At 52.6% G+C, this 27795-nt stretch overlaps 1 protein-coding gene across 2 annotated transcripts; it reads left to right on the top strand.

The window, feature by feature from the left end:
* The first annotated feature begins 24 nt into the window (after nt 1-24).
* Nucleotides 25-26998, top strand: Tmem63b (transmembrane protein 63B). 2 transcript variants are annotated; one of them, XM_027387391.2, is made up of 25 exons: nt 25-174; nt 2228-2380; nt 6812-6994; nt 7214-7293; nt 7522-7560; nt 8473-8563; nt 11185-11222; nt 12094-12236; nt 12325-12376; nt 12503-12611; nt 13190-13260; nt 17036-17116; nt 19177-19300; nt 20472-20605; nt 20744-20881; nt 21023-21176; nt 21838-21944; nt 22098-22184; nt 22341-22406; nt 23404-23566; nt 24111-24216; nt 25173-25340; nt 25588-25703; nt 25853-25933; nt 26226-26998. In XM_027387391.2, the coding sequence occupies exons 3-25, from the start codon at nt 6836-6838 to the stop codon at nt 26415-26417; spliced, it is 2499 nt and encodes an 832-aa protein (XP_027243192.1). In that variant the 5' UTR covers nt 25-174; nt 2228-2380; nt 6812-6835; the 3' UTR covers nt 26418-26998. The 2 variants fall into 2 exon arrangements, with proteins under 2 accessions (XP_027243192.1, XP_027243193.1); XM_027387392.2 differs by lacking the exon at nt 2228-2380 and having other exon boundaries at nt 27-174.
* Nucleotides 26999-27795: the final 797 nt, after the last annotated feature.

Below are 27795 nucleotides of genomic sequence, written 5' to 3'. Positions count from 1 at the left end.
CTGGAGCCCCGCCCTCGGCTCCCCTCCCTGCTTCGGCTCCCCCTCCCCCAGGCGCTGCCGAGGCCGCCGCAGGAGCCCAGAGCTCAAGCCGCCCGGCGACTCCCCCTCCCCCTCCCCAGCCCCGCCCCGCCCGGAGCCGGGGCTCCCGAGTCGGAGCCGAGTCTGCGCCTGGGGGTGAGTACGCGGACCCCTCCCCAGCACCCCTTCCTTGGATCACAGGATCCCACCGCCACCCCAAGGAAGGAAAAAAAAATAACAAAAAAAAAACCACCAGGACTCAGCTGCGGGTCCCCTCCCTTCCACCTCCTGCGGGACCCAGAGGTGCCCGGGCCCCGCGGGACCCAGCGGAGGCACGCTTTGTCCCCAAACCCGTGCGTCCCTGGCCAGATGTGAGTCCTTCCACCCCGGTCGGGGCTCCAGATGTGCGCCGTCCTCTGCCCCCGCCCCGCCGGGTCATCCCAAGGGGTGGGACCCCCCCTCTGTGTCCCGACCCCGGAGTGCTACTGTATTCCCACCTGCCCCGTCCAGGTGCGCGCGCGGCCCCTGCGCCGCCCTCCCCGGGTCCCAGCTGCTCCCCAGCCGCTGGCGCTGAAGGGAACCACCCGCCTCCGCCCCCGAGTTTTGCATTCTGGGGTCGCCAAGTCCAATGCCCTCGGGGACGCAGCTGGCCGCGGAAAGGGGGTCCAGGCTTGGGCAAAGGGCAGGGCTCGAGGGTGCTGGCACCGGACGGGTGGCTGTCCCCGGCCCTGGTGGGGACTGGTCTGCCGGCTGAAGAGGGCGGCTGGCCCCGGGAGCATGTCCTCTCCTGCGCCCCACACAGAGCAGTTCATTCATGAGCCGCCGGGCCTGCGTTGGAGGGTGCGGTGGGGAGAGGATTCAGACGCGAATCCGGAGTAGGCAAAGGCCCTGTTGAGGGGGAGGGGGCGCGCTTTGTCCCTGCCGGCTGTCTTGACCGCCTGGTGCGGACTGTCCCAAAGCTTGTCGTTATGTTACCCAGGAAAAAAATAAGGACGCCTGAAAAGTGGGGAAGAGAGGTCAGAGGGGCTGGCCGCCCTTGGGGCTTTGTGCTGCCACCAGCCTTGGTCCCCTGGTCAGAGGTCTGGCGGCCCATTGCCCAGGAGGAGTTGGGTCTGCTTCCTACCTAGCCCCATTCCCTGACCCTGCAGTAGTCCCGGGTGAATGACACTGTGCCCAACAGCTCCTGAAGAGGGGCCCACAGCCCTCGGCCTTCCAGATTCGTGAGAGGAGGGGAAGGGGAGTGGCTGCCAGGCTCAGGTTGGGGGTATGCTGGCAGCACCTCTGTCCCCCGGAGTACCAGAGTGTCTACGCCCTGGCATGCCCCGGGTAGCGCATGCTGGGACCTGCTGTTAGTTCATCCAGTGCAGTCTTGGCCAATGAGTGAGTGAGTGAGTAGGTGGGTGGGGATGTTTTGAGGCAGAAGATGGGTGATAAGTAGCTAAGAACCCCTTTCTGGACATCATACAAGTTCCTTTCAAGTACAACAGAGTAACAGAAACCTGGGTTCAAATCCCAGCTCTGCTGTTCTTGAGCCGTGTGACCTTGACAAATTACTTAACCATCTTAACCTCTGTTTCTATTTAAAAGTGTGATTAGTTACTACCACCTCCTTCCGAGGTGTATCTTTGGGATCCAATAGTGTAATGCAGGTAAAGAGCCTGGCACCCTGCCTGAGAGTTGATCAATAGTAATGGGTTCACTTCTCTGAATTTCCTGACCTACCAGATACCTTTGATGCCCCACCTTGCCTAAAGCAGGTGGACGGGGTACATTCTGGGACTTGGTGACAGAGTCCCTAACCTAGAGGAAGCACACCCCCCCACACACACACACTGACTAGTTCTATTCTATTCCTATCATTAAATTAATGTTTTATTTTGGTCTTAACCAGCCTTCCTCCATTAAAAGCAACCTCCTGGAGTCTATATCCTATTAATAAGAGCTGTTTTTTGTTTTGTTTGAGATGGGATGTCATTTAGCCCAGGTTGGCCTTGAATCTTCCTGCCTCCACCTCCCAGGTGTACACCAATGTGGTCTTTTCAACAGCTGGTCTTTTCTTGTGGTGATTTCTTTAGTTTGGTTGAGTTTGAGTTGTTGTTGTTGTTGTTGTTGTTGTCATTTTAAGAGATTTGAACTCTTTTGTTTTGTTTTTAATCTTATTTCATCTTCCAAGCAGCCACAGGGCTGAGTTGTTGTCCCCATTTTACAGGTGAAGGACCTGAGACCCGAGCTGGTTAAGCACTTTTTCCAGAATAGAAGCCAAGTGCATTCCATCCTAGAACCCTTGTCCTCTACCCCTGCCTCAGAACTTGAACCCACAAACTCCTGAGTCAAGGATCAGGAACTACAAGCAAGAAGAAAGGCAAGCCTGTAGATCTAGGGTGTGGCATTCCAGAGCTAGTGCTAACAACCCTCAGCCTCAGAGCCCTGCTAGTGGCCTCCTCTATTTGCAGGAGCAGCAAAATGCCTGGGCCCATCTCTGAATCTATCACAGACTGGCTGTGTGACTTCCCCAAGTTATTTGCTGTCTGTGTGCCTCAGTGGCCTGTTGGAGTTGCAAATAGTAACATTACAAAGTGCTTAGAGTGGTAATGCCTTGCACAAAATAAAAATAAAATAAGCCACCATGGTAGCTTGTATACCCAGCTTTCAGGAAGATCTTGACTTGGAGCAAAGCCTAAACTATATAGCTAGACTCTGGAGAGAGATGGGGAGTGGGGTGGCTCACCTATGAATAGATACACTTTTGCCTGTCCGAGTTCCACTCAGGCCAGCCAAAGCCATTAATACTACGTTACAGACTGGAAGAGTGAGCCCTACATTTCATATTAAGAGTTAATTTCTTCTTGGTAACTGTAGAAGACTCCCAAGCCCTAAATTAAGTCTTTCCCAGAAAATCTATGAGGAAAAACAAACAAAACAAAAAAGTAACTTCTACCTTGTGACATACAGTTTTTATTAGTGAAATGACAGTCTTGACTTAGTCTAAAATCCCCTGCTACAAAACCAGCTTCAGTATCCAACTAGAGAAATGGGCTCACAGCTGGCTGGCCACATCTGAATTGGGAGAGGCTTTGACTCCTACTACTGTCCCCAAGTAGTATTCTCAGCTTCCCAGCCCTCGGCTGGATTTGAAAGCAGTTGCTCTGGATGACACAGCCCAACAGCCCCACCCCTACAGTTAAGAGCTGGAAGTCACCCTGTCAACTGGCAAAGCCACCAGCCCAACTCCACCCCCTTACCTACCCTGTGACCTTGCCTGGCTCCATTCCCTGTGGATGGGTCCCTATTTCCTCCCTATGGATGGGTGATCTGGGTGTGCCCTGCTTGCCTTTGGTGGTGGTGGGGAGGGTGTCTGTGTAGTTGGGAAGTAGTTGGGAAGCAGAGGTGCTCTGCGACAGTAAAAAAGGTTGGCAATGAAAAGATCTGGTAACTTCAGTTACCAAGCATCCCGAGGAACTCTCGACCACCCTAACGGAGCCACATCATGTAGAAGCTTCCAGAATGTCCCATCTTTGTTCAGAGTATAGAAGAGAAGAATGGCACTTTGAACAGTTTAGAAACAAGGGGTGAGGATAGGCGCCCTTCCTGGAGTTCAGAGAGGTCAGGACTGGGCATGAAGTATGTGGTTGGTAGAGTAGTTGCTTAGCATGAATGAAGCCCTAGGTGTGATTCCAAGCACTTGGGAAGTAGAGGCAGGAGAATCAGGAAATTTTTTAAATTATTTAAATTAGAAACAAGCTTCTTGCCGGGCATTGGTGGCACTCGCCCTTAATCCCAGCACTCAGGAGGCAGAGGCAGGTGGATCTCTGTGAGTTCAAGGCCAGCCTGGTCTCCAGAGCGAGTGCCAGGATAGGCTCCAAAGCTACACAGAGAAACCCTGTCTTGAAAAACCAAAAAAAAAAAAAAAAAAAGGAAAAGAAAACAAGCTTCTTTTACATGTCAATCTCAGTTCCCTCTCCCTCCTCACCTCCCCACCTCCCCTGTCCCCCACCAATCTCCCATCCCCTTTCTGCTCCCCAGGGAGGGTGAGGCCTTCCTTGGGGGATCTTCCAAGTCTGTCATAGAGGATCAGGAATTTAAGACCATCAGCTTCATAACAAGACTGAAACCAGTCTAGAATATATGAGACCTATCTCAAAGAAGGGGGCGCTGATCGGCGCCTCCCTCCCCAAAATACTTATATCCACCTTTAGCCTGTCCTGTTGCCTCAGCATCTGTGCATCTTATATTTGCACACCCAGGCTCCCAGTGGACCCACATATACTCTTCCGCTCAGAGGCCATGAGTCCCTTTACTTCTGCACACTGTCATATAGTCAGTCACATAGCTCCCTATGCAAACAGACACATGTATGAGCACATTTACACATCTGAACATATATACCTTGACTGCCCTTGTATTATCTGGCCCAAGAACAAATAATTAACATTGTATTTATGAAGCATCCATATATGCAGAGGATCTTAAGTTGGAGATCAGCCTAGGCTACATAGAAACCTTGGTTAACAGCTGGAGAGTGCTGCCCCCGCCCCGCCCATCCCCCCAACCATTGGATACATTTTTACCTTTCTGTGAGAGCCTTGCTGATACTGCTTTGTTACAGATTAGAAGAGTGAGACCCAGGTCTACCTTCACCTGCCCTAGGCCTATCGTCAGAGAACCCGTGTGTTCCGAGAAGGGCCCAGCTTTGGGTAGAAATTGACTTAGGTTTGAATTTTGATCTTCCATCATTTTATTTGCAGTGAGACCTAGTGGGAAAGTACTGAGCTTTTCTGAGTCCTCTACTCACAACTTCAAATGACAGTGATACATCTCACAGGATGTTTGAGGATTAAAAGTAGTCATGTATGCTATTATTCTTTTGTTTTTAAAAAGATTTATTATTTATGCGTGGGCTGCTTGTCTGCATGTCTGTTTACCATGTGGGTGCAGTACCAGCAGAGGCCAGAAGAGGGTGTCAGATCTCCAGGAACTGGAGTTACAGACAGTTGTTAGCAGCCATGTGGGTATTGAATCCTTGTCTGCAAGAGCAGCCAGCGCTCTCATCCACTGAGCCATCTCTGGAGCCCCATATATTGTTACTCTTGAAACAGTGGACACTAGTACTTGCTACAATGATTAAACTTGTGTGTTTTAAAAGTCAGGTTAGACCAGAAAAGGAGCCGGTATAACACATGCAGGGCAGCTATTCCCTGCTCCATCCTGACCCAGGCTTTGCAAAGATTCCCTTGGACCAAGAGAAGCACATAGCACTGCACATGTTCTCATCCTTGAGAGCTTCTGGCTCCTGCCCTGTGTGGTTGGATGTTTGAATGGGAAAGGGGAGACCCCAGAGTGGCTAGGTCACCTCGGGGGGGCTAAGGAACAGCTCCTTCCAAGTTGCCAGTCACCTCTTCTAGATTTGTTATTCTCTCTCTTTGCCTGGTTGCCTTTCTTCCCTCGGGACCCTCCTCGGGGCAGGCTTCCATGTTGTCAGCAGAAGGGGCCCCTCGGGGCCCCTGAGTAGAACCGGGTGGGGCTGTGCTGCTGTGGTAGCTGCCTCAGCTGCAGCCACACTTCTCCAGCCTGGGAACCTCCCCAGGGCCCTGCTCAGCTTTGTCCCCAAGCATTTCCAGAGCCCAGGGCTCCAATTGGCTTCCCCTTCTCTCCCCTCCTGCTCCTCATCCACTTAGAGCACAAAGAACTGTGGCAGGGCACCAGGTAGGCACCAGGCAAGACAGTGGTTGCTGGGGGCTTTTAGAGGCCTCCGCCCACTCTTCCCCTCTTTTGCCAATGGAAAAGCTGGCTGGAGGGCACAGCATTCCCAGCTTGCCCTGCTCTGAAGGCAGGAGCACAGCATTCTGGGAGTTGTAGTCCTCACAACCCCGTTTCCCCCTGTACAGCTAGTTGGAGGGAGGGGAGGGAAGCAGGCCTGGAGAAGAGCAGGTGTCACAGACTCTCAAGTCTGGCGCTTTACCTGCCTTCAGCCCAGTGCTCTGCCCTGAGGACACAGGAGCAGCTCTGAGGCTGAACATCTGTTTTGAAGGTGGTTATATGGAGGAGGTTAACAGAATTAAAAACTAAGCACATTTGAACATTCTGTTTTTCTTTTCACTTGATCTTAGCCAAAAGGCTGAGAAGTCCTTTTTTCTTTTAATTCTTCATTTATTTATTGTGGTCCTTTTAAAGATTGAACTTAGAGGTTCTGAGAAGATTAGAATGAAGCAGTTGACTCTAGACTCTTACTCTCTGGCACAGAGACAGGCCTCTGCCCATCTTTAAATCTTTTTTATTTTTTTGCTTTATATGTATGAGTGGTGTGTGCGTGTGTGTGCACCACATACACCCCTGGTGCCTGCAGAGGTCAGAAGAGGGCATCTTATCCCCTAGAACTAATGTTAAGATGGTTTTGAGCCTCCATGTGGTACCGGGAACTGAACCCAGCACCCACCTCTGGAAGAGTAGCAAAGCTCTTAACCACTGAACCATCTCCAGTCCCCACCCCTTTTCCTTTCTCCTGCCTAGGAGAGATGCTCTATCAGTGGGGGTAGGTGGAGGTAGACATTGAGCTCACAGATACTTCTGCATGTGCCGTGAAACCAGTCGTCCCTGCCTTCATTAGGATCAGGTGTGCTGCCTAGACCAGGGTGGGGTGATAGCCAGAAGGCCATGAAATAAATCTATGTGATACACAGCTCCCTTCCTAGGCCCTCCACCCACTGAGCCATTGGGTCAACCCTCTCTGTGCCCATCTTGCAAGGCCAGGGTGGGTGGGGGATGAACCCAGCTGACTGATTTGTCCTCTGCTCAGGAGGACCATGCGGCAGTAGCAGCCATGCTGCCTTTCTTGTTGGCCACGCTGGGCACCGCGGCCCTCAACAGCAGCAACTCCAAGGACTACTGCTACAGTGCCCGTATCCGAAGCACTGTCCTACAGGGCTTGCCCTTTGGGGGCGTCCCCACCGTGCTGGCTCTGGATTTCATGTGCTTCCTTGTGAGTGTCCTCATACCCTCCTCACCCTTGCCACCTGGGTCCTGGACATCCCCTGCAAACATCTTTCATCTATGTCCCATCTTCCCATACGTAACCAGGAAAAGGGGGTTCCCACTGTCCAACTTCTGTGCATTCACCCAAGCCAGGGACCTCCCTTTAAGTTAAGGTTCTGACCCCTGACTGTAGACAGCTGTTCACTTGCCTCCCCTCTGCCCTCAGGCCCTGTTGTTCTTATTCTCTATCCTCCGGAAGGTGGCCTGGGACTATGGGCGGCTGGCCTTGGTGACAGATGCAGACAGGTAAGAAAGCCTGGGACTTCCCCTCCACTGCACACAAACGTCATGTTCCATGTTGCTTGGGAGTAGGGAAGAGCCAGCCTTCTCTCGTCCCCTCTGTCAGGGGATAGGAAGGGACTAGTTCCTGGGCCACCATTTAATGGTCTGAGGACCTTTAATTGGGCCTCTGTCCCTCATCTGTCCCCAGGACTCTCCTCTGCCCCTGCTAACCTGTCTGTTCTCTGTCCCCAGGCTTCGCCGGCAGGAGCGGGAACGAGTGGAACAGGAATAGTATGTGGGGCGCCAGCCCCCTCATCCACACTAAACCAGCTTTCCTTTTTCTCTTTCTTTCCATGCTTCTCTTCTCTCCGCCAGTTGCTGGTTCTTGTTTTTTTGCAGCTTTCTCCTCTGCAGGCTCATGTTTCAGATTAACGCAGGTGGTGTGCTTTGCAGAACAGGGGCCTCCTCAGCTTGTCTCTGCCCTTCCTGGTTTGGTTCCTCCTCTTAGGCTCCCCGCCTAAGAAAACCCCCTCTATGTGTACCCCTGCATTCTTAGCCTTCACTGGCCCGGGCGAGGGACCGTCCTCTGGGAACTCCCCAGGAGATCCCCAGCACAATCATGCAGAGACAAGAATGGGTGCCACCAACAGTTCCCAGCCCCTAACAGCTAGTTCTTCATATTCCAGGGTTCCCTGATCCTCTGGAGGCCTAGGATGGGCCCTGCCCAAGGAGCCCCCATTGTAGTCTTTATGTCTCCTTGTGGTCTCTGTCCATAGGACTGAATTGGAGCTGTGGCAGCTGATGGCTCAGGGAAAGGGAGGGTTGAGCCCTGCCCAAGAGACATCTTCCAGTCTCCCACCCCTTTGGGTCCTTCTGGTCCCTGCTTTCCTTCACCTCCCCTTTGCTTGTGGGGTAATGCCGGCTGTGTTGCCAACCTCCTACTCCCCCTGCTGGTCACCTCTGGAACTGCAGGGACCTCTAACATTTCTTACTTCAACCTGCATTCTGGCCAATAATGAAGACACCTTTTCCCATAGGCCCACTCGCTGTCCATCCACCAGTGACCCCTGAGGGAGGCAGGGTAGGGGGAGGTCACTCTTGCTTCAGCCTCTGCACTTTCTTTACCTTCCTTAGCTCCTTTGGGTGCTCACATCTGCCCTCATGCTCCCCCTCACCTTCCTCTGCTCTGTCTCCCCACCCCAGTGTGGCATCAGCTATGCATGGGGACAGTCATGACCGGTATGAGCGTCTCACCTCCGTCTCCAGCTCCGTCGACTTTGACCAAAGGGACAACGTGAGTGTCCTCCTCCCAATTTCCCTGAGTGCACTGCTGTAAGTTCAGGGACTCCAGTATGACCTTTTCTCAGTAGTGGAAGTGACATGTTAATATTCAGAGGACCAACGGGTGTTGGTGGCGCACACCTTTAATCCCTGCACTCGGGAGGCAGAGGCAGGCGGATCTCTGTGAGTTCGAGGCCAGCCTGGTCTCCAGAGGGAGTGCCAGGATAGGCTCCAAAGCTACACAGAGAAACCCTGTCTCGAAAAACAAAAAACAAGACAAAACAAAAGAATTATTCGGAGGACCACAGCAGGCCCAGAGCTCCTGTGATACAGGATGAGGTCCTCTGAGTGGTGCCCCTGACATTTGTCAGTTTTTTTTTTATTCTTATTATTTAAGATTTTATTTATTATGTATACAACATTCTGCTTCCATGTATATCTGCACACCAGAAGAGGGTATAGATGGTTGGGAGCCACCATGTGGTTGCTGGGAATTGAACTCAGGACCTCTGGAAGAACAGCTGGTTCTCTTAACCTCTGAGCCATCTCTCCAGCCCAACATTTGTCAGTTCTGAACTTTGTTCGCCACAGTAGAATTTGATGCCTGCCTCTACTATTGATTAAAACAAGTGTTTCTTTGAATGTGGTTTTAGAACCCCTGCTGAGCCTTGAGCCCATCATGTTACACAGCAGCTGTAGGCTGGTGGCCCTGGCCAGAGGGACCAACTGTCTTGCTGGGTGTTGGTGCTGACTGAGCAGTGCCTTCAGACCTGACAGGTCGCACCAGTCCCTAGACCTCCTTCGCACCAGATCAGGTGCACAGCTGTTCCCTGCCTGGTCCTCTTGTGATTTTGATGGCAGAATCTCTAGAATGGGCCTGGTCATTTGCTTGGGCTGGGGCTCTTACAGCAGCCTTAGCAGAGATGTCAGCTTCCAGAGACTCACAGGGTAAGTGGCAAGCTACTGGGATCACCCCTGCTAGCCAGAGGTGTCCAGATAGCCCTCAGAATTGAATGGAGCTCAGATAACCAGAACTGCATGTTGGCCGGAAGGCACACTCTCCCCATCCTGTACTAGATATGGACCTTCTCTTGGTAGAAGGGGCGGTGGCTCTCCTTCTGTTTGTCCACTCTCTACCGGAAGGCAGGACTGAAAGAAAGGGAGATAATGCAGTCTTGCTAGCCCTGGATTTTGATCCCTTCAAGGTAGACTAGGAGATGGAGGCAAGAGCTCAGGCAGCGTGGCACACCCCTCTGCTTTTGGTGGCCATGTTTGTTTGTTTGTTTATAGAGATATTTTTACATTATGTGTATATGTGAGGGCAGGAGAAGTGGGGGAGGGTGGCGTGGCATGTGTGAGATCAAAGGACAACTTATGTCCTCTACCATATTGGATCTGGTCATCAACCTTGACAGCAAATGCTTTTACCTTTGTTCAGCAAACCATCTTGTCAGCCCTACATTTTTTAGTTTAATTAATTACATAATTAATTTGTACAACTAATTTATTATACAAATTAATTCATTTGTATAATTCATTTGTATAAGTTTATGGGTGTTTTTACCACTATGTACATTGTATATATGGAGGTCAGAGGACAGCTTCTGGAAATTGGCTCTCCCCTTCGACCATGTAGGTCCTTAGGATTGAACTCAGGTCATCAGGTTTGGCAGCAAGCTTCTTTACCTTCTGAGTCATTTTGCCAGCCTGCAAACTCTTCTTAGTAACTAAAGATCAGGGGATCCCACTACCTTTCTTGAACCCCAAAGTATACGCAGTCCCATTCTGGCCCACAGAACTCTAAGGTTTGCAGTTATTTACACTTCCGGACCTGGGGTCCAACAGTAAGCTATTGGGCCTTTCTTTCTTAAGGCAGATCTTCCTAGCTCTTTGTGGGGTTTTTGGTGTGTGTGTGTGTGTGTGTGTGTGTGTGTGTGTGTGTGTGTGGTGTTCATGAGTGCACAGGTGTGTTTGCACATCTGTACAGGTACATGGGGAAGCTAACAGTCAATCTTGACCATTGTTCCTTGGGTACTGTCAACCTTGGTTTATTTTTTCTTTTTTTTTGGGGGGGGGGCACTTGCATTTACTTATCCACCATGCACACACACATGTACACACACATACACATACTAAGCTATGTGTATGGAGGTCAGAACACAGCTTGAAGAAGTCAGTTCTCTCCTTCTACCTTGTGAGGTTCCAGAGAAGCTATCTTCCCAGGCCCACCTGTTTTTTTCTGAGATATGGTCTCTAACTTGGGACCTAGGGCTCCCTATTAGGCCAACCTGTCTGGCCAATGAACCTGTCTGTGCCTCCCCAGTGCTGGGAGTGTGTACCACCACACCCTGCGGGTCCAGGGATTGAACCCAGATCCTTGTGCTTGCACGGCGAGCACTTTACTGACTGATCTGTCTCCCTCACCCCCACTTAAATATTTCCTTTTTGCAGTACTAGAGATAGGAACCAGGGCCTCACTCATACCAGGCAGACTATACCAACTTATGTCCTATGTGGATGGGTTTTTCTTCAGGTGCAGGGGTGGGTGTAGGAGCTGTACCCTGGGTGGAGCTTAAGGGAAGGCAAGTGGGTTGATAGGCTGGGATCTCCAGTGTGTTCCCTCTGTTCCCCCAGGGCTTCTGTTCCTGGCTGACAGCCATCTTCAGGATAAAGTAAGTGAATGGTCTGCACACTCTAAAGAGAAACAGAAAGAAACCTCAGAATCTGTCATCTCCTTCCAAATCCAAAGCCAGCAGCTTTGAGGCCTTAGTGCTCCTAGCCATCGCAGTACCCTGCACCCCACTCCAAGAGGCCAGGCAATGGGGACCCAGCCTGGGCTGACCCTCAAATGCTTATTCTGACCCACCATCTCCTCTGTGACACTCTGCACGAGGTCAGCCATGCCCTGATCTACCAGCCCTGGCCACAGGTTGAGAGCAGGGGCTGGAGCCCCCATCTCAACTTCTCTGCAGCCAGCGGGTGGGGGCAGCAGGCAGGCTGGAAGCAGCCAGCCAGCCACGCAGGCAGGAGCCAGCAGCCAGCAAGCAGGCAGAACTCAGGACATCCAGCCAGAGTCCACAGGCAGGCAGTGAGCAGTGAGAAAGGCAGGAAACTGGGACAGGTCAGCACTGGGGCCCTCACCATGCTCTGGACCCCTCCCCTAGTGTGGCCCTTGGCCATAGGAGCTCAGCTCTGGTACCCTTAAGGCCCTAGAAGGAGCTGCTGCTGCCCACTTCCCAGCCTCCCTCCCTTTCCATCCCTCCTTGCCCTCCTCCCCCCCTCCCTCTTCTTGTCTTTGCCTCTCCATTCCTAGCCTTGCTTTCTCCCTCTCTTGCTTCACCTTTCCTAGCCACTTCCAGGCTCTGTGCATTCCTCCTCCTCTCCTTCCTTCCCTTCCAGGAAATCGGGATGAGAAGTTCACCTCAACCCCATTGCTGCCCCATCAGCAGGGGTGGCCAGGGTGGAGCGGGAGGGGGTGAGCAGGTTCCAGCCTTCCCTTGCTGCTCCTCACGGCATCTTCTGTGTGCCTCCCGTGGCCTACAGGGACGATGAGATCCGGGACAAGTGTGGCGGCGACGCGGTGCACTACCTGTCCTTCCAGAGGCACATCATCGGGCTGCTGGTTGTCGTGAGCGTCCTCTCTGTAGGCATCGTGTTGCCTGTCAACTTCTCAGGGGACCTGCTAGGTCAGTGAGGGCCAGGTGGCTGGAGTGGAAGGGGACAGAGGGCGTCTGGCTGACCTACCGCCATCCCCTTCTCCTTCCCACCTTCCAGAGAACAATGCCTACAGCTTCGGGAGAACCACCATTGCCAACTTGAAATCAGGGTGAGGCCAGGGAAGTAGCTCTGCAGTGGGTGGGGTCTAGGGCGGAAGTGAGAGGTGGGAGGCTTCAGAGATGGGTGGACACGGCAGAGGTGGACCCTGCTGACCCCGTGTGACCGCCCCCCCCAGGAATAATCTCCTCTGGCTGCACACCTCCTTTGCTTTCCTGTACCTGCTGCTCACAGTCTACAGCATGCGGAGACACACCTCTAAGATGCGCTACAAGGAAGATGACCTGGTGAGTAAGGGCAGCCCGCCTCGGCTGCCGGGGTCCCTCCTCCACATGGAGTAAGGGCCTCCCTCCAGGGGCCCTCGGAAGGCAATGCCTAGGCCGCTCCATGCTGGTGAGGAAGGGCAGCCCGCCTCGGCTGCCTGGGGTCCCTCCTCCACATGGAGTAAGGGCCTCCCTCCAGGGGCCCTCTGAAGGCAATGCCTAGGCCGCCCCATGCTGAGCCTGACCCTTGGGAAATACCATGGCTGATAGTGCTGTCAGATAGTTGTACTGTCGTCTTGCTTGATATGGGTGGTGGGAATATTCCTTCACCTTCTGCAGCTACTTACCCAGCCTGGACCGTGTGTTTGTTCTTTGCTAGCCACTGTGCTGGTTCCTCAGGGATGTAAGTGTCCATCCACCTGATAACACCTGTAACCCCCTGTAACAGAACAAGGCACCTCATGGCTCCTCCATCAGGCTTCTATTACACATACTCCACTGAGACCTGACAGATTCCCACCAAACCCAAACCCCCTCCCTGCGTCCTGTGGCTCTCCTGGAGGCCACCTGCAGGGAGACAGGCCTGCTGTCCTCCTCCACAGGTCAAGCGGACTCTCTTCATCAATGGAATCTCCAAATATGCAGAGTCAGAAAAAATCAAGAAGCATTTTGAGTGAGTAAGCAGCCCATCTCCCCTCAGACATGTAGGCCCTTGCCCACCCATTAGCCCCAAGAGCATCTTTACACCCTTGGACTCTCCAGCAGTCTGCAGCCCAGGCTGAGTGGAACAGAGCGGGGGAGACCTCACATCCCGAGCTGGGGCTGGTCTCCCACTTTCCTGAACGACAACAGCCCCTTCAGAACTGGACAGGGCTGAGGGGTCACTCGGGGTCATCCATGACCTTGGGTTTGATTTCCAGCCCTTTGAGAGAAACAGGATGGAACTGAAGAGTGTAGCCTGTGACATTTGTTTCCTCCACCCCCACCTCCTGGCTTGGACTGGGTCATAGGTGGTTGGCCCAGGGTCCTGAGGTGGTGGCTTCCTCAAAATTGTTAGCACCATTTACCTGGTGCATATTCAGACATTGCGGGAAAGCTCGTGGTTGTGGTGGCTTCGGAAGAAGTCTAAGGAGTTTGGCTTATGTTCCCTCAGCTTCTCTGGCTCTTCAGTTCAGACACCTGGACAGGCACCTTGGTGCTGAGCCCACGGTGTAGAGAGTCAGGGGTTTCCAGTCTTGGTGGCACACACTTTTAATCCCTGCACTTGGGAGGCAGAGGCAGGGGGAATCTCCATGAGTTCAAGGCCAGCCTGGTCTACAAGAGAGTTCCAGGACAGGCAAAGCTACACGGAGAAAGTCTGTCTCAAAAAAACAAACAAAAAAGAGTTAAGATCCCAGATGTAGGGATATAGAGGGACAGACAGTCTTCATGTAGCATTAGAGTTAATGTCACACTTTTATTAATTATTTTGCCAAACTTTCATCAGTTACCATAGCAGAGGATGAGTGAAAAGTCATCCAGCTCAAGAGTCACACCATGGAGGTCAGCTGTAGAAGTTAGTCAAGGGTGTGAACTGAGTTTAGTCACACCATGGAGATCAGCTGTAGAAGTTAGTCAAGGGTGTGAACTGAGTTTAGTCACACTATGGAGATCAGCTGTAGTAGTTAGTCAAGGGTGTGAACTGAGTTTAGTCACACCATGGAGATCAGCTGTAGGTGTGAACTGAGTTTGATCCAAGTCAACCCAAATTAGGAGCCAGCCATGACAAGGGACAAGTCCGTCTGTGACCCAGATTAGGAGCCACCCAGTCAGTGACTGGGACAAGGGACAAGTCAGTCCATGAGCCAGATTAGGAGCTGCCCAGTGGCTGTGACAAGGGACAGGACCTGGCAAGTGACCCTGACAAGGTATGTAACTGGTCAGGGTTCTAGCTCAGGCTTCAGGCAGAATCAGGGCTTATTCTTTCTTTTCTCTTTTTAAATTTTACTTGTTTTTATTTTATGTGTATAGGTGTTTTGGCTATATATGTCTGTGTACCACGTGGGCACAGTGCCCATGGAGGCCAGAGAAGGAAACAGAGTCCCTAGGACTAGAGTTAAAGATGGTTTTGAGTAGCTGTGTGGGTGCTTGAGATGTATTCTGGTCCCCGGGAAGAGCACCAGTGTCCTCCAGGTTTATTCTTGAGGTCCAGGTCTGTTGTCATTGGTCTAAATCAAAGTTCAGTCATTGTCCTGGAGACGGTCAGTATGTCATCCCATTAGCAGTGCTATCTGAGCAGAATCAGAGGCAGTATCTGGTCAGGTCACATTCCAGAGCCTGTGCACAGGGATCCAGAGCTAGACACTGATGCATGTGACATCTGTATATTGAACATCTGTGTGCAGGCATGGAGATAGTGGAAGCAAGCTCTGCCTTCCTAAAGCTTACAAAACAGAGTGAGAGAATTATTTGGGGTTCAACCTTTTATCAGCATAGGAGCTAATGTGTGCTCAGTATCAAGTGACATTTGTCCAGTTAGTTGGACAATTGTTAGCTTGCGTTGATACGTCCTGATGCAAACCACTAGTGACCCATGGGCCTGCCCTGGGTGAGAGCTCGGTATGCAGCGATAAACAAAACTGGAAGTTCCCCTTTCATTAGGCCTGGGAGTCAGCGGAGCTGAATTAGTCTAGATACCGTCACGTGGTGGAGGTACTAAGGTTCCAGCCTGAGCAGGGGAAGCGGGGGCTGTGAAAGTGACCTTCACGGAGTGGCATTTGAGCAGAGACCCAAGCACAGTGAAGGAGTTTACCATCCTGGCCGACTCTCTGCTGTCCTACTATGTGCTATGGGATGCCAAAAGCCAGACTAGATTGATGTATCCTGGCTGTGCTGCTTAGGGGCCAGTCTCTTTGTTTAGGAAACAGCCTGTGGTTAAAGCTCACACTCACTCACAAAGGAGGGGTGAGGAGAATTGGACTCTGGGGCTTTCAGCCTGCCTTGTTGAGCACTTCCTGTGGGGAAGCTGTTAGATGGAATTCTGTATGCGATGATGTTTAGGAGACAACCTTTGTCCACACTGAACTTCTAAGTGTTCCCTGAGGCTCATGGTCCAGGTCTAGGGACTGTAGAGGAGAGGACTGCCCCAGAAGTGGACAGCATCCCTTGTGCAGAATCACCGAGCCTGTGCAGTTAGTTTTAAAGGGTTTGCGGTTAGTCTGGCAAGGGTGAGCACTTGCTCCCCCAAAGAGGAAGACTACAGCAGCTCAGAACCATGAAGGAGAGATCTGTGGCCACCTGGCAAGTTCATTTTCAAAGACCCAAACCAGATGTGAGTTTCTAAAGTCTCATGTGTTTATGAAGTTCACCCTGTTATTGTGCAACTTTATCACACATGTCTCAAATACTTGGTGGCCCTTCATTTAATTTTAATAAGACATCAAAAAGATGGAAACAGTCAAGATTAAGGACAGGATCAGTTTGCTGTCAATGGGAGGGACACTGCATTTTGTGAATGCTCTCCAGACCCACGTGCCCGTGAGTTGGGGCAGCTAGCCCTATCATCTCATCTCGGCTTAGGGGGAGGGGTCAGCCCTGGGCCTGGGTCATGGCCAGGGTTAGAGATCAAATTCAGGATCAGTTTCTTGTCGGTCTTGGGCCAAGATTGGTTGGCGTAAATCCAAAGTCAAGGCCAAGTGTTGGACCAGGACCAGGTCTTCCGGGAACAGGCTCAGAGAACAGCCTGTAACTAGAAATAATTTCTCTGAACCTCAAGTTCACAGCCCTGAGCAAGAATCAGATCACAGCTCCACACAGTAGTATTATGGTGAATAACTAATGTGTAGCCCGTAAGGTCAGGATATCTTTAGGTAGATGCCAACCAATAGGAAGACATCGTGCCAAAGCAGCGAGGAAAAAAGAGCTACCATGTGCCTTGGCAATCCCTTTAAACCTCTCACACGTCACCCTTGACCACACCCTGACAGGCGTGGTCGGGCACACCTGTAGCCAGCCCTTAGGAGGCGTGGTTATGTTATCTCCCTACACAGTAGTAGCCCTCAAACATCCTGGGTTGTTGTCACCTGCTGCCTTCACACAGTGAGTGAACGCATACCTGAACCCAATCCCTACTTGTACAGCATGAGGAAGGACTTCAAAGTTCTGTTCTTTTGTTTGTTTGTTTTTCAAGACCGGGTTCCTCTGTAGCCCAGGCTGTCCTGAAACTGCCTCTGTAGACCAGGCTGGCCTCAAACTCAGAGATCCACCTGCCTCTGCCTTCTGAGCGCTGAGATTAAAGGTGGGCACCACCGTTGCCCCACGATTTCTTTACTTTTTTTTTTTTTTTCAAAGTTCTGCCCTTGACTGAGATGGGGATAAGCTGGGGCTGTGTTGATGTGCTAGCACCCTGGATCACAGCAAGGGTGGCAGTGGATAGGGACCTGTAGCATGACAGCTGGACTGTGTTGCAGGGAGGCCTACCCCAACTGCACGGTTCTGGAAGCCCGGCCCTGTTACAACGTGGCTCGTCTTATGTTCCTTGATGCTGAGAGGTACCGGGTTGGGGTCAGGGAGGGTGACACCAAGGGCCCTCTGCTCATCATGGAGGGAATCTTAGCCACCTTGTGGGAACCTGGCTCCCTTTTCAGGTGTTCCTTGTGCGTTTGAATATGACTTAACGTTGGCAGTCTTTGTTACTTCCCAGGCCTGGGGCTTAGAGTGTGTTACAAGAAGGATTCACCCACTTCAGCTACAGCATGAGAAATTCATGGCAGACTAATAGAATTGGCCCTCCAGAAATGGGTAGGGAGGTTCTTGGATGGGCCTACTGTTGAGCCATGTGGGCTAAACGAACCCAAGAACAGGACAGCCCCTGCCCTTGGGGACCTGAATTTTGTCTACTCCCAAACCCTTTCCATCTGAGAAAATGTTTGTAGGGATATTAATAGGAATACAAGTTAGACATTCACTGAGAATAAGTCATAATGAAATTTATTTTAGCTAGTAGTGGTGGTGCACACCTTTATCCCAGCACTTGGGAGGCAGAGGCAGGTGGATCTCTGAGTCTGAGGCCAGCCTGGTCTACACAGAGAGAGTTCCAGGACATCCAGGGCTGCACAGAGAAACCCTGTTTTGAAGAAAAAAAAAGGGAAGGAAAAATTGTTTTAAGACAATTTGGGGGGCTGGAAAACTAGCTCAGTTGGCAAAGAACTTGCCTTGCAAGAGGTTGAATCCCTAGAACACATGTAAAAATGTCATGTGTCACAACACACACTTGTAACCCCAGTGTTGGTGAGGCAAAGACAAGAGACCCTGCCTCAAAGGAGCTGGATGGCCAGAGTGACCGTGGCGCCTGAGTTGTTCCCAACCTCCACATGTATGTGTGTTTGTGTGGGATTTGCACACTCACTAAAAGAATTGCTTGGTCCTTATATAATCTTATTATTCATTATTTAATTAAAAGACTGGGCTGGGAAGATGGGTCAGTGGGTAAAACACTTGTCATACATGAGTAAGACCTGTGTCAGGATCACCACCACTCATGTAAAAGGCAAGCCCTAGGCACTGGTTCTGTGAGGGTAGAGACATGAAATTCCTGAAAGTCATTGGCCATCCAGCCTGTCCAAATTCAGTAAGAGCCCTTGCCTCAAAATCTAAGCTGCAAGCCTGGCACCATGGTAGTCACTCAGGAGACGGAGGCAGATGACTCTGAGTTCAAGGTCAGCTTGGTCTATATAGTGAGTTCCAGGACAAGTCAAGGCTATATCACAGAGAGACTCTGTCTCAAAAAAAAGCAAACAAAAAACTAGGTTGTATACGATGGAGGATTACACCCAATGTCAGTATCTTATTTCTGTGTGTACACCCATACATGTACACACATGCATATACCCCCATACACACACACACAAGATAAAAGCACATTCCCAAGGAGGATGTGCTGGTGTGTCTGACACAGTAACAAAGATATGAGGGATAACATGGGATACATTAACTCTTTTTTTTTCCGTAATTAAATCACTATTTACAAGAGCGGAAAAAGCCTTGTAAGTACAGTGAAATCACTAAAACTCATTTACACAGTCTGGCCAGAATGTTTTGATAGAATAGTCACAGGCATGGCGGCAGAGGCCACACAAGCTGCAGGCTGTGAGTTCAGAACCAAGGCTGCAGTGGAGTCACCTGCTGCAACACAGGCGAGTGCTGCCAGAGACACCTCAGACACAGCATGTGTTCGTTTTAAATTCATCTGTGGTTGTTGCGTTTTCAGAAACCTTTGACTGCTGCCTGATTTTTCATAGCCCTCAAGTTCACTTATGCAGGGCCCACAGTTTAAAAAGCTTTGGATTTTGCCGGGCGTTGGTGGCTCACGCCTTTAATCCCAGCACTCTGGAGGCAGAGGCAGGCAGATGTCTGTGAGTTCAAGGCTAGCCTGGTCTACAGAGCAAGTTCCAGGATAGTCAGGGCTAAACAGAGAAACTCTATTTCCAAAAACCAAAACCAAACAAAAAATACCTTTGAATTTCTTGGTGATCCCAAGTTCAGCTCCGCACCCCACCTCCCAGCCACCCCAGATACTAAGCAGTAGGTGACTGGCCCCCGGGTCCCACAGGAAGAAGGCTGAGCGGGGAAAACTCTACTTCACGAACCTGCAGAGCAAGGAAAATGTACCTACCATGATCAACCCCAAACCGTGCGGCCACCTCTGCTGCTGTGTGGTTCGAGGCTGCGAGCAGGTACTGTGTGGGCTATCTAGGTGCCCAGGGTTCCTGGCAAGGCTGGGGAGAGCTGGACAGGTCTCAGTATACATGGATGCCCACGGGTAGACCCAACCCACCACTGCAGGACAAGCAGATGTGGTGGACAGTAAGACCCAAAGGTAAACAGATGCCCAGAGGAAGGGGGCCTGGGCCCTACCCTACACAAGCCTCCACCGCCCTCTGGAGTTCATGAAATCCCTGATTCTTTCTTTAAATATTGATTTACTTACCTGGGGAGGGTATACCATGGTGCATGTGTGGCAATCAGAGAACAATTGGTGAGAGTCAGTTCTCTACACCATATGGGTTCTGTAGCTCAAACTCTGGTCCTCGCTTTGTGGCAAGCTCCTTTTACTCACTGAGCCATCTTGCTGGCCCTTGAAGTCCCTGTTCTCACTGTTGGGTTTGTCCTGTTTGTGGTAACTTTTAAAAGCATAGCAAGGGGCTGGGGATGTCTTTCAGTGCTGGCCTAGCAAACACAGGTCATATGCCTGTGATCCCAACATTCAGGATGTGTAGGCAGGAGTGTCAGAAGTTCAGGGTCACACTCAGCTACAGAAGAGAGTTTGAGGCCAGCCTGGGAGACATGAGCCCCTGTTTTTTAAAAGTAGTCAGCTGAGGGCTAGAGAAATGGCTCAGTGGTTAAGAGCACTGACTGTTCTTCCAGAGGTCCTGAGTTCAATTCCCAGCAACCACATGGTGGCTCACAAGCCACCTTGAGTGAGATCTGGTGCCCTCTGCTGGCATGCAGGCAGAAGACTGTATACATAATAAATCTAAAAAAAAAAATAGTAGTCAGCTGATAAACTAGTAAAATAGCCCATACCTATAATCAATCCCAGCACTTGGGATGCTGAGGCAGGAGGATCTCAGGTTTTAAGGCCAATTTTGACTGCATAGCAGTTTCCAAAACAAAGGGAGTGATGTGAGAGAAGGAGGGAAACGAAACTGTTTTTAACAAGTTCCTTGATTACCCCATTCCTTGGTTTCCCCCTTAGACTGGGTTCATTGTGCCCACCTTGCAAGGTTAGAGCAAGGAAAGAGTGACTCCAGACATACCAGAAAGCCTCCGGGAGCATGGGGTGATACTGGCTGTTGCTGTGGGTGCCTCCCAGCTCTGACTGAGCCCCTGGCCCTCCTCCTATAGGTAGAGGCCATTGAGTATTACACAAAGCTGGAGCAGAGGCTGAAGGAGGACTACAGGAGGGAGAAGAAGAAGGTGAACGAGAAGCCCCTTGGCATGGCTTTTGTCACCTTCCACAATGAGACCATCACAGCCATGTGAGTCATTGTTGTCATCGTCACGTGCCCTGCCCCGCCCACACTGCCTTTGCCCTGGCCCTCTGTTTGCCACAGGGCCCGGTACTCACTACTGTGACCCCCAATCTCGGCTGCAGTAACTAGTATCCATCCCCCCAGCATCCTAAAGGACTTCAACGTGTGCAAATGCCAGGGCTGTGCCTGTCGTGGGGAGCCGCGTGCCTCTTCCTGCAGCGAGGCTCTGCATATCTCCAACTGGACCGTGACCTATGCCCCCGACCCCCAGAACATCTACTGGTGAGCCATAGCACGTGGAATGGGGCTTCTTACAGACTGAGTGTCTGTTTCCAGCAGAAAGAGGATGGGCGGGGGGTGGATGTTGCCAGAGACCAATCGGTCCAGAGTCCTCAAAATGACCCCCCCCCCGCGCCTTCCCAGGGAGCACCTCTCCATCCGAGGCTTCATCTGGTGGCTGCGCTGCCTGGTTATCAATGTGGTCCTCTTCATCCTGCTCTTCTTCCTCACCACCCCGGCCATCATCATCACCACCATGGACAAATTCAACGTCACCAAGCCTGTGGAATACCTCAATGTGAGGCCCATGCCCACCCAGCCCTCCATGATGTGCCGTGAGCATCAGTGCTGGGCAGAACGCCCCTCATCCCGAGTGTAGTTCTGGCTCCGCTTGTCCTGCCCTAGCCCTGCCACGAGGGCTGCTACCCACCTCCCCACCATACCTGCCCTTGGGTTCCACTACACCCTGCCCTCAGGAGGCCACCCCTGGGTTTACACCTCCTGGAGAAACCCCCAGGAGGACACATGGCCTTGGGTAAGGCCCCTTTTCTCCTCTCTGAAAAATGGGATTCATGTGTACGTTCAGACCCGCTTATCAGCATGAAGTTCAAGGCTGCTCAGACAGACAAGGGTGTAGACTACACCCATGTCTGTCTGGCCTCAAGCTGGAGAGATGACATGCAGGCCCCAGTCCAAACCCACTCCCCACTGCTTGCTAGCTGGCCAGGCCATCCAGTCTCTTGTAGCCTAGGTTGGCTCACTGGGAAAATGAGCCAGTTTCGTGGTCACGTGGTTTAATATGTGGAGCAGGCACAAGTGCTCAGCACGCAGTAGATATTCAGCAGATGTTCACCGTGAACGCCATTCACCCTGGAGTCACTCTCACGACCCTAGCCTCTACCCTCACCCCAGCCATCCAAGTGTCCCTGCCTGACACCCCTGTCCCCGTCTCCCCACAGAACCCCATCATCACTCAGTTCTTCCCTACGCTGCTGCTGTGGTGTTTCTCGGCTCTGCTCCCCACCATCGTCTACTATTCTGCCTTCTTCGAAGCACACTGGACACGGTGAGCTGCCCACACCCCACCTACCATGTCTCTGGGCAGCCCGCCCAAGGAAGCCCCACCACCCAAGGGAGCCTACTGGGACATCGTCCCAGTATGGGCTGGGCCGGCCTGCCCTGACCTTGGCGTGTGCTCTGCCGCCTCCTGCCCTACTAGCTCTGGGGAGAACAGGACCACAATGCACAAATGCTACACCTTCCTCATCTTCATGGTGCTGCTCCTGCCCTCGCTGGGGCTGAGCAGGTGAGTGTCCTAGGACCAAGGGAAGCTGGGCTGGAGGGCATCACAGGAGAGAGCTACAGGGAGAAGCTTCCCCGGAGGCTCCTGGGGGCCCTCTGCCCCCCATCCCGTGTTCTGTGCCATTCCAGCTCCCATCCTTCTCTCCTCTCCTCCCGGCAGCCTAGACCTCTTCTTCCGCTGGCTCTTTGACAAGAAATTCCTGGCCGAGGCAGCTATTCGGTTTGAGTGAGTGACCAGAACACTTGGGGAGAGAGACGCTTCTAGCCTTTGTAGGAGGGAGTCACCAAGCTTCCAGCCATAAGGGGTGGGATTAGCATCACAAATCTACTGGGTTATCTGAAAGAAGGCACCCATGGGGTGCTGGGTGTGTACTTGGATGGAGTGTGTTGGGGTTCATGCTCGGGAATGCACCTGAAATGGCTGAGCTAGTGCTCAAAGTGGATTTAAGCCTTTCCGAGCTCACATTTGGGGCTTCTGAGGGCACTCAGGTTCTTAAGACTGATGCAGGAGTCTTGGATTTCATCAAGGAAGTTGGGGAGGAATCTATAGTAGGAACTTGGTCATAACTGGGGGCCCCTAGAGCATACATGAGGGTCCCTAGAACCCATCCCTTTATCTGTCGAGGGATGCTTGTCTGGGATGCATACTGTGGCTCTCATAGGCACAAACTCCAGGGACTTGCTGGAGTCTTCTGTGACCATCTTGGACTTAGGGACTTTCTGGTTCTTGTCACCCCCCACACACACACCAAAGACATCTGAGGGAGGGTTCTGAAGGTGATTAGTGAAGGAGTCTGAGGCTCTACTGTGGGAAAACCAGCATCGGAAAACTTTCTGGGCTTTCTGGGGCTCGCATCCCTGAAGGTCTCTGAGGGTGCCATTGAGATTTTCGTGGTGGTCTCAGCAGTTATATACCACACATGCTGGTGGCCTTACGTGGTCTTGAACTGTCCTCTCCTGGGATGTTTATGGGGCACACCACCTAGGTAGGTCTCTGGGCTGGTTTTCAGGGTACATCTGGCCTTGCTTTGGTGTTTTGACATTCTGGGGTTCACACTGCGGAAAGACTGGAGCACAGGTCTTACGGTTCTAGGATGGGGTGGGTGTACATGTAGAAGCAGCAACTGAGGGGGTGAGGGCATGGTGTGCTGTCGTGCTGGCAGTAGGCAGACAGCCACCAGGTCACCCCGAGGGTGCAGTGCTGGAGCACCTGCTGCCTGCAGGTGTGTGTTCCTGCCGGACAACGGCGCTTTCTTCGTGAACTACGTCATTGCCTCAGCATTTATCGGTAACGCCATGGACCTGCTGCGCATCCCAGGCCTACTCATGTACATGATCCGGCTCTGCCTGGCGCGCTCCGCCGCAGAAAGACGCAACGTGAAGCGGGTATGGCCGCCTAGGGCAGCGGCAATGTGCACAGCGCCCTCTGGTGGCCCAACCAGAAACAGCAGCAGTCAGGCTCGGGTGGTGGGCACAAGGATTCGGGACTTAGGGACTTTAATTCCCATATGAATGAAGCCTCAGTTTCCCCACACATATAGCTATGGGTGGGCATAGATGATCCCAGGTCATCCCTGAGTTCTGAGAGCATAGAGTTATGTGTTTGGAGTCGGGAGAGGTCTAGCTCGCTTGGCCTAGGGCCCCTCTGCCCTCATTCCACAAGAGGGCGCTGGATAGCTTGTCCCCTAGTCCTCAACTTTTGCTCCTACCTACCCGTGCCCCATCACTGCCCCTGCCTGGCCTCCCTCTCAACCACAGCCCCCCGCCTCCCACCTGCTTTGCTGTCCCCTGCACCACCCCAACACTAGGTCCCTCACTCCCCATGGCTTCATTCCCAGCCCCACAGTTCCTGGCCGCCTCCTACCTGCCTTGCCCCCCTATAGCCTGTCCCCTCCACTCTGAGCCATCCTCCTGCCCATGTCCCCCCCAGCATCAGGCCTACGAGTTCCAGTTTGGCGCAGCCTACGCTTGGATGATGTGCGTCTTCACGGTGGTCATGACCTACAGTATCACCTGCCCCATCATCGTGCCCTTCGGTAGGCACCGCCGCGCCGGGACCTGGGCCCTGCTCGGGGGAACCCAGGGCCTCACCCGTTCCACTCTAGTAAGGCAGGCCACCCCGATTGGACAGGGCCCTGGCTGGGAGACCAACCCCTCCGGCCTCCCACCTGGTTCCTGGCTCAGTCTGGGGCCAGGCCTTGGGGAAGAGGGGAGAGCAGTTCTACTGAGGCTTGGCCCACCTGGCATACCCAGTTCCTGGGTCAAGCCGTCCACCTCAGCCATGTTTCCTGGTAGGCACTGACGCCTTCCATTGGGTATACATAGACATACTTCCCTCGGAGTTGTTACACACACATAGACTGTCCTATTACCAACATGTACACTTACACACAGACCTCAAAATTCAAGAACACCCCTCCGACTCCAGAGTGGGCTAGATCCTTGTACCTCTGGGCAAGTCCTGATGCAGGCAAGCCTTGTAACTTGGGCAGGTCCCTCCTCCTCTTTGAAAGTGTCTAGCTGAGTTTCTCATTGACCATGACCCCACCAATAGCCTCTACCTTCCCCGTAACACCCTAACTCCCTCCCCACTCTGTGGCTGCTGAAAGCTCCAGAGTCTCAAATTAACCTCCCAGCCCTTGTTGAATGCCCCAGGCTTCAGGAAGTAGAACGGGCCCTTATTTATATTCAGCTGTTTAGGGTAGAAAGAATAAGGAGGGTCTCAAAGGCTGCTTGTTCATCTAACCGAAGGGCTCTCTGCTGGTTGCCATGTGGGGAGGGTGGGGAGGCTGCCCAGGATGAAGGGACTGGAGCGGCAGAAGCCGCAGCTTCAGTTTGTGGCAGGACAGTGGCAGGGCAGGGAGGACAGGCAGGGACAGCACAGGAGCAGAGACCAGCCCCGCAGCCATCTCGCAAGGCCAGGACAGCCCGTGGCCGTCACACAAGGCCCATGGGCGCTGGTTCCGAGGTCAGGGCCGTTGGCTTTCCTCAGGGCTCATGTACATGCTGCTGAAGCACCTGGTGGACAGGTACAATCTCTACTACGCCTACCTGCCGGCCAAGCTGGACAAGAAGATCCACTCGGGGGCTGTGAACCAGGTGGTGGCCGCACCCATCCTCTGCCTCTTCTGGCTACTCTTCTTCTCTACCATGCGCGCGGGTGAGGGCCAGCATCCCATTGTGGTGGCAGGGGATGGTTGACAAGGACAGAGGGAGGTGGCAAAGACAGAAGGGACTTTTGAAGATAGGACTCACCACATAAAGGCCACATGGTAGAGAGTGGCGGGTCTCAGTGACCTTGTATGGACGGGAGTGAACGAGTCAGAGGCTGTGGTTGTGGGTCCCTTGGAAGAGGGCCCAGGTGGCAGGCCAGGCGGTAGCCCCTTTCTTTGTGCCCCCAATCCCAGGATTCCTAGCTCCCACGTCTATGTTCACCTTCGTCGTTCTGGTCATCACCATCGTCATCTGTCTCTGCCACGTCTGCTTCGGACACTTCAAATACCTCAGTGCCCACAACTACAAGGTGTGGGGTGGGAAAAGACGTGGTGGGGTATGGTTGATGGCAAAGGTTCCCTGTGGTGGTGGCATACAGGGTCAAAGGGTGCCAAGGGTGTCAGGGTACAATTGGGACTAAAAACAAGGATGTTCCCTCCCCATCCCTGGACCCTGAAGATTGAACACACAGAGACAGATGCCGTGAGCTCCAGAAGTAGCGGACGGCCCCCCTCTGCTGCCGCTGTCCCCAAATCTGCAGTGAGTGCCCTACAGTGCCCTACAGCCGTGGGAGCTTTGGGGAGGCCTTTGCAGAACTCAGTCCCATGTCTGGGTGGACCATTAGTTCCCCCCTCCCCCCCCCCCCCCCGCAAAAGTCAGCCTGAACCAGACCTCATGGCAGTGGACACCAGCATGAGAAAGACCTTCACCCTCCCCACTCGGTCCCCTAGCTCAATGTCCACTATGCTGCCCACAGACCCCAAGATACCGGCCCCCCCACCCACCCATAAGGGGCAGCTCTCCACCTTACCCCTATTCCTTTTCCCTTCAGAAATACATCGCTCAGGTGCTGCAGGACTCAGAGGGTGACGGGGACGGGGATGGGGCTCCTGGGAGCTCAGGAGACGAGCCCCCGTCATCCTCCTCCCAAGATGAGGAGTTGCTGATGCCGCCCGATGGCCTCACGGACACAGATTTTCAGTCATGCGAGGACAGCCTCATAGAGAATGAGATTCACCAGTAAGGGGAGGGAGGGCCCTGGAGGCCATACCCTGCCCCTCCACCCCCCCACCCCCCCACGGACACTAAAAAACAAAACGCTAATAATTTATTAGAACTAAAGCCCCTTCCTCCTCCCCGTCCCCTGCTTTCATTAAGGTATTTAAACCTGGGGATGTCACCGCTCTCCCCTACCATGGAGGGAGGGAGCCCCCCAACCTCAGTGAGGACAGCCCCGAGCAGGCCCCGGGGCAAAGAGGGGTGTGGTGGGAGTCCCCCCAGATCAGCCTCACCACCCAGTAGTGTGGCCAGGAAAGGGTTAATGAGAGCCAAGGTGGGTACCTGGTGCCATGGCTGGAGGCCTGGGAAGAGTAAGCACAGCTGTGCCTGCCCCCAGTTCTTTCCTCCCCTTCACTGTCCCTGGATCTGGGCCTCTAGGGACATGGAACCTGCAGCCCTCTGGGATGCAGGAGAAGGGAGGGGAGCCAAGATTCAGGTCTGAGCCAGGGGGTGGCCTGGGGGCATGACCAACACTGGAAAATGGGGTTTTGCACTGGGTTTGTTTTTTGTTTTTGTTTTCCTTTAAAATAAAAGCAAAAGCTCCAAGCTTGTGTCTGATTGGGGGTACAGCCCCGGGAGCTCATCCTCTATCCTACCCGTGAGGTCCTCCTTGCGGTCCTGGAATGAATTCCTGTGTTATTAAAGAGGGACCATCCGTCCGTCCAGGAAGAACCTCTGGGCACAGGTCACCTCACACCAGCCCTATGCTCTGAGAACCCTAAGAATTCCTAAGAGACAAAGGTCATGAGAGAAAAACTGCAAAATCAGGGCAGGGCCCTCCCCAGAACCTCAGGGTGGCCTATGTCAACCCCACATGTCCCCAGGACTCCCCATTCTCAAGCCATCTTTTCTCAAGACCCCCAACTCACCTTCTCTAAGGGCTTTTCTTTAGGCCACTCAACAAGGGTGCAGCCATGTATATACCCACAATGCATAGTGTGGCAAGAGCCAGAGAGCCTCTGTCCCAGGCTGGTTCTGTCAGCTCAGCAGTTGGCTTAGCTATGTGTCTCTGGGAAAGCTTACAACACCGCTCTCTGGTCTTGTTTTCTCCGTCAAATCAAGATGTATGGCCAGGTAACTTGTAAAGCTAACCTCACAAGCCATTCTCCAGCCTCGGCTTCCATTGACTGGAATTTTCCATCTTGTTTGTTTTTATAGAAACAGGGTTTCTCTGTGTAGCCCTGGCTGTCCTGGAACTCACTCTATAGACCAGGTTGGCCTTGAACTCAGAGGTCCACCTGCCTCTGCCTTCCAAGTGCTGGGATTAAAGGTATGTGCCAACACTGCCTGGTGAATTTTCCATCGTTCAACTGAAAATGAGAAAGTGAGCTGAGGACCGCTCA

This window comes from Cricetulus griseus, assembly GCF_003668045.3.
Source record: "Cricetulus griseus strain 17A/GY chromosome 1 unlocalized genomic scaffold, alternate assembly CriGri-PICRH-1.0 chr1_1, whole genome shotgun sequence".
Taxonomy (NCBI): domain Eukaryota; kingdom Metazoa; phylum Chordata; class Mammalia; order Rodentia; family Cricetidae; genus Cricetulus; species Cricetulus griseus.
This window is presented reverse-complemented; position numbering and strand designations above follow the sequence as displayed.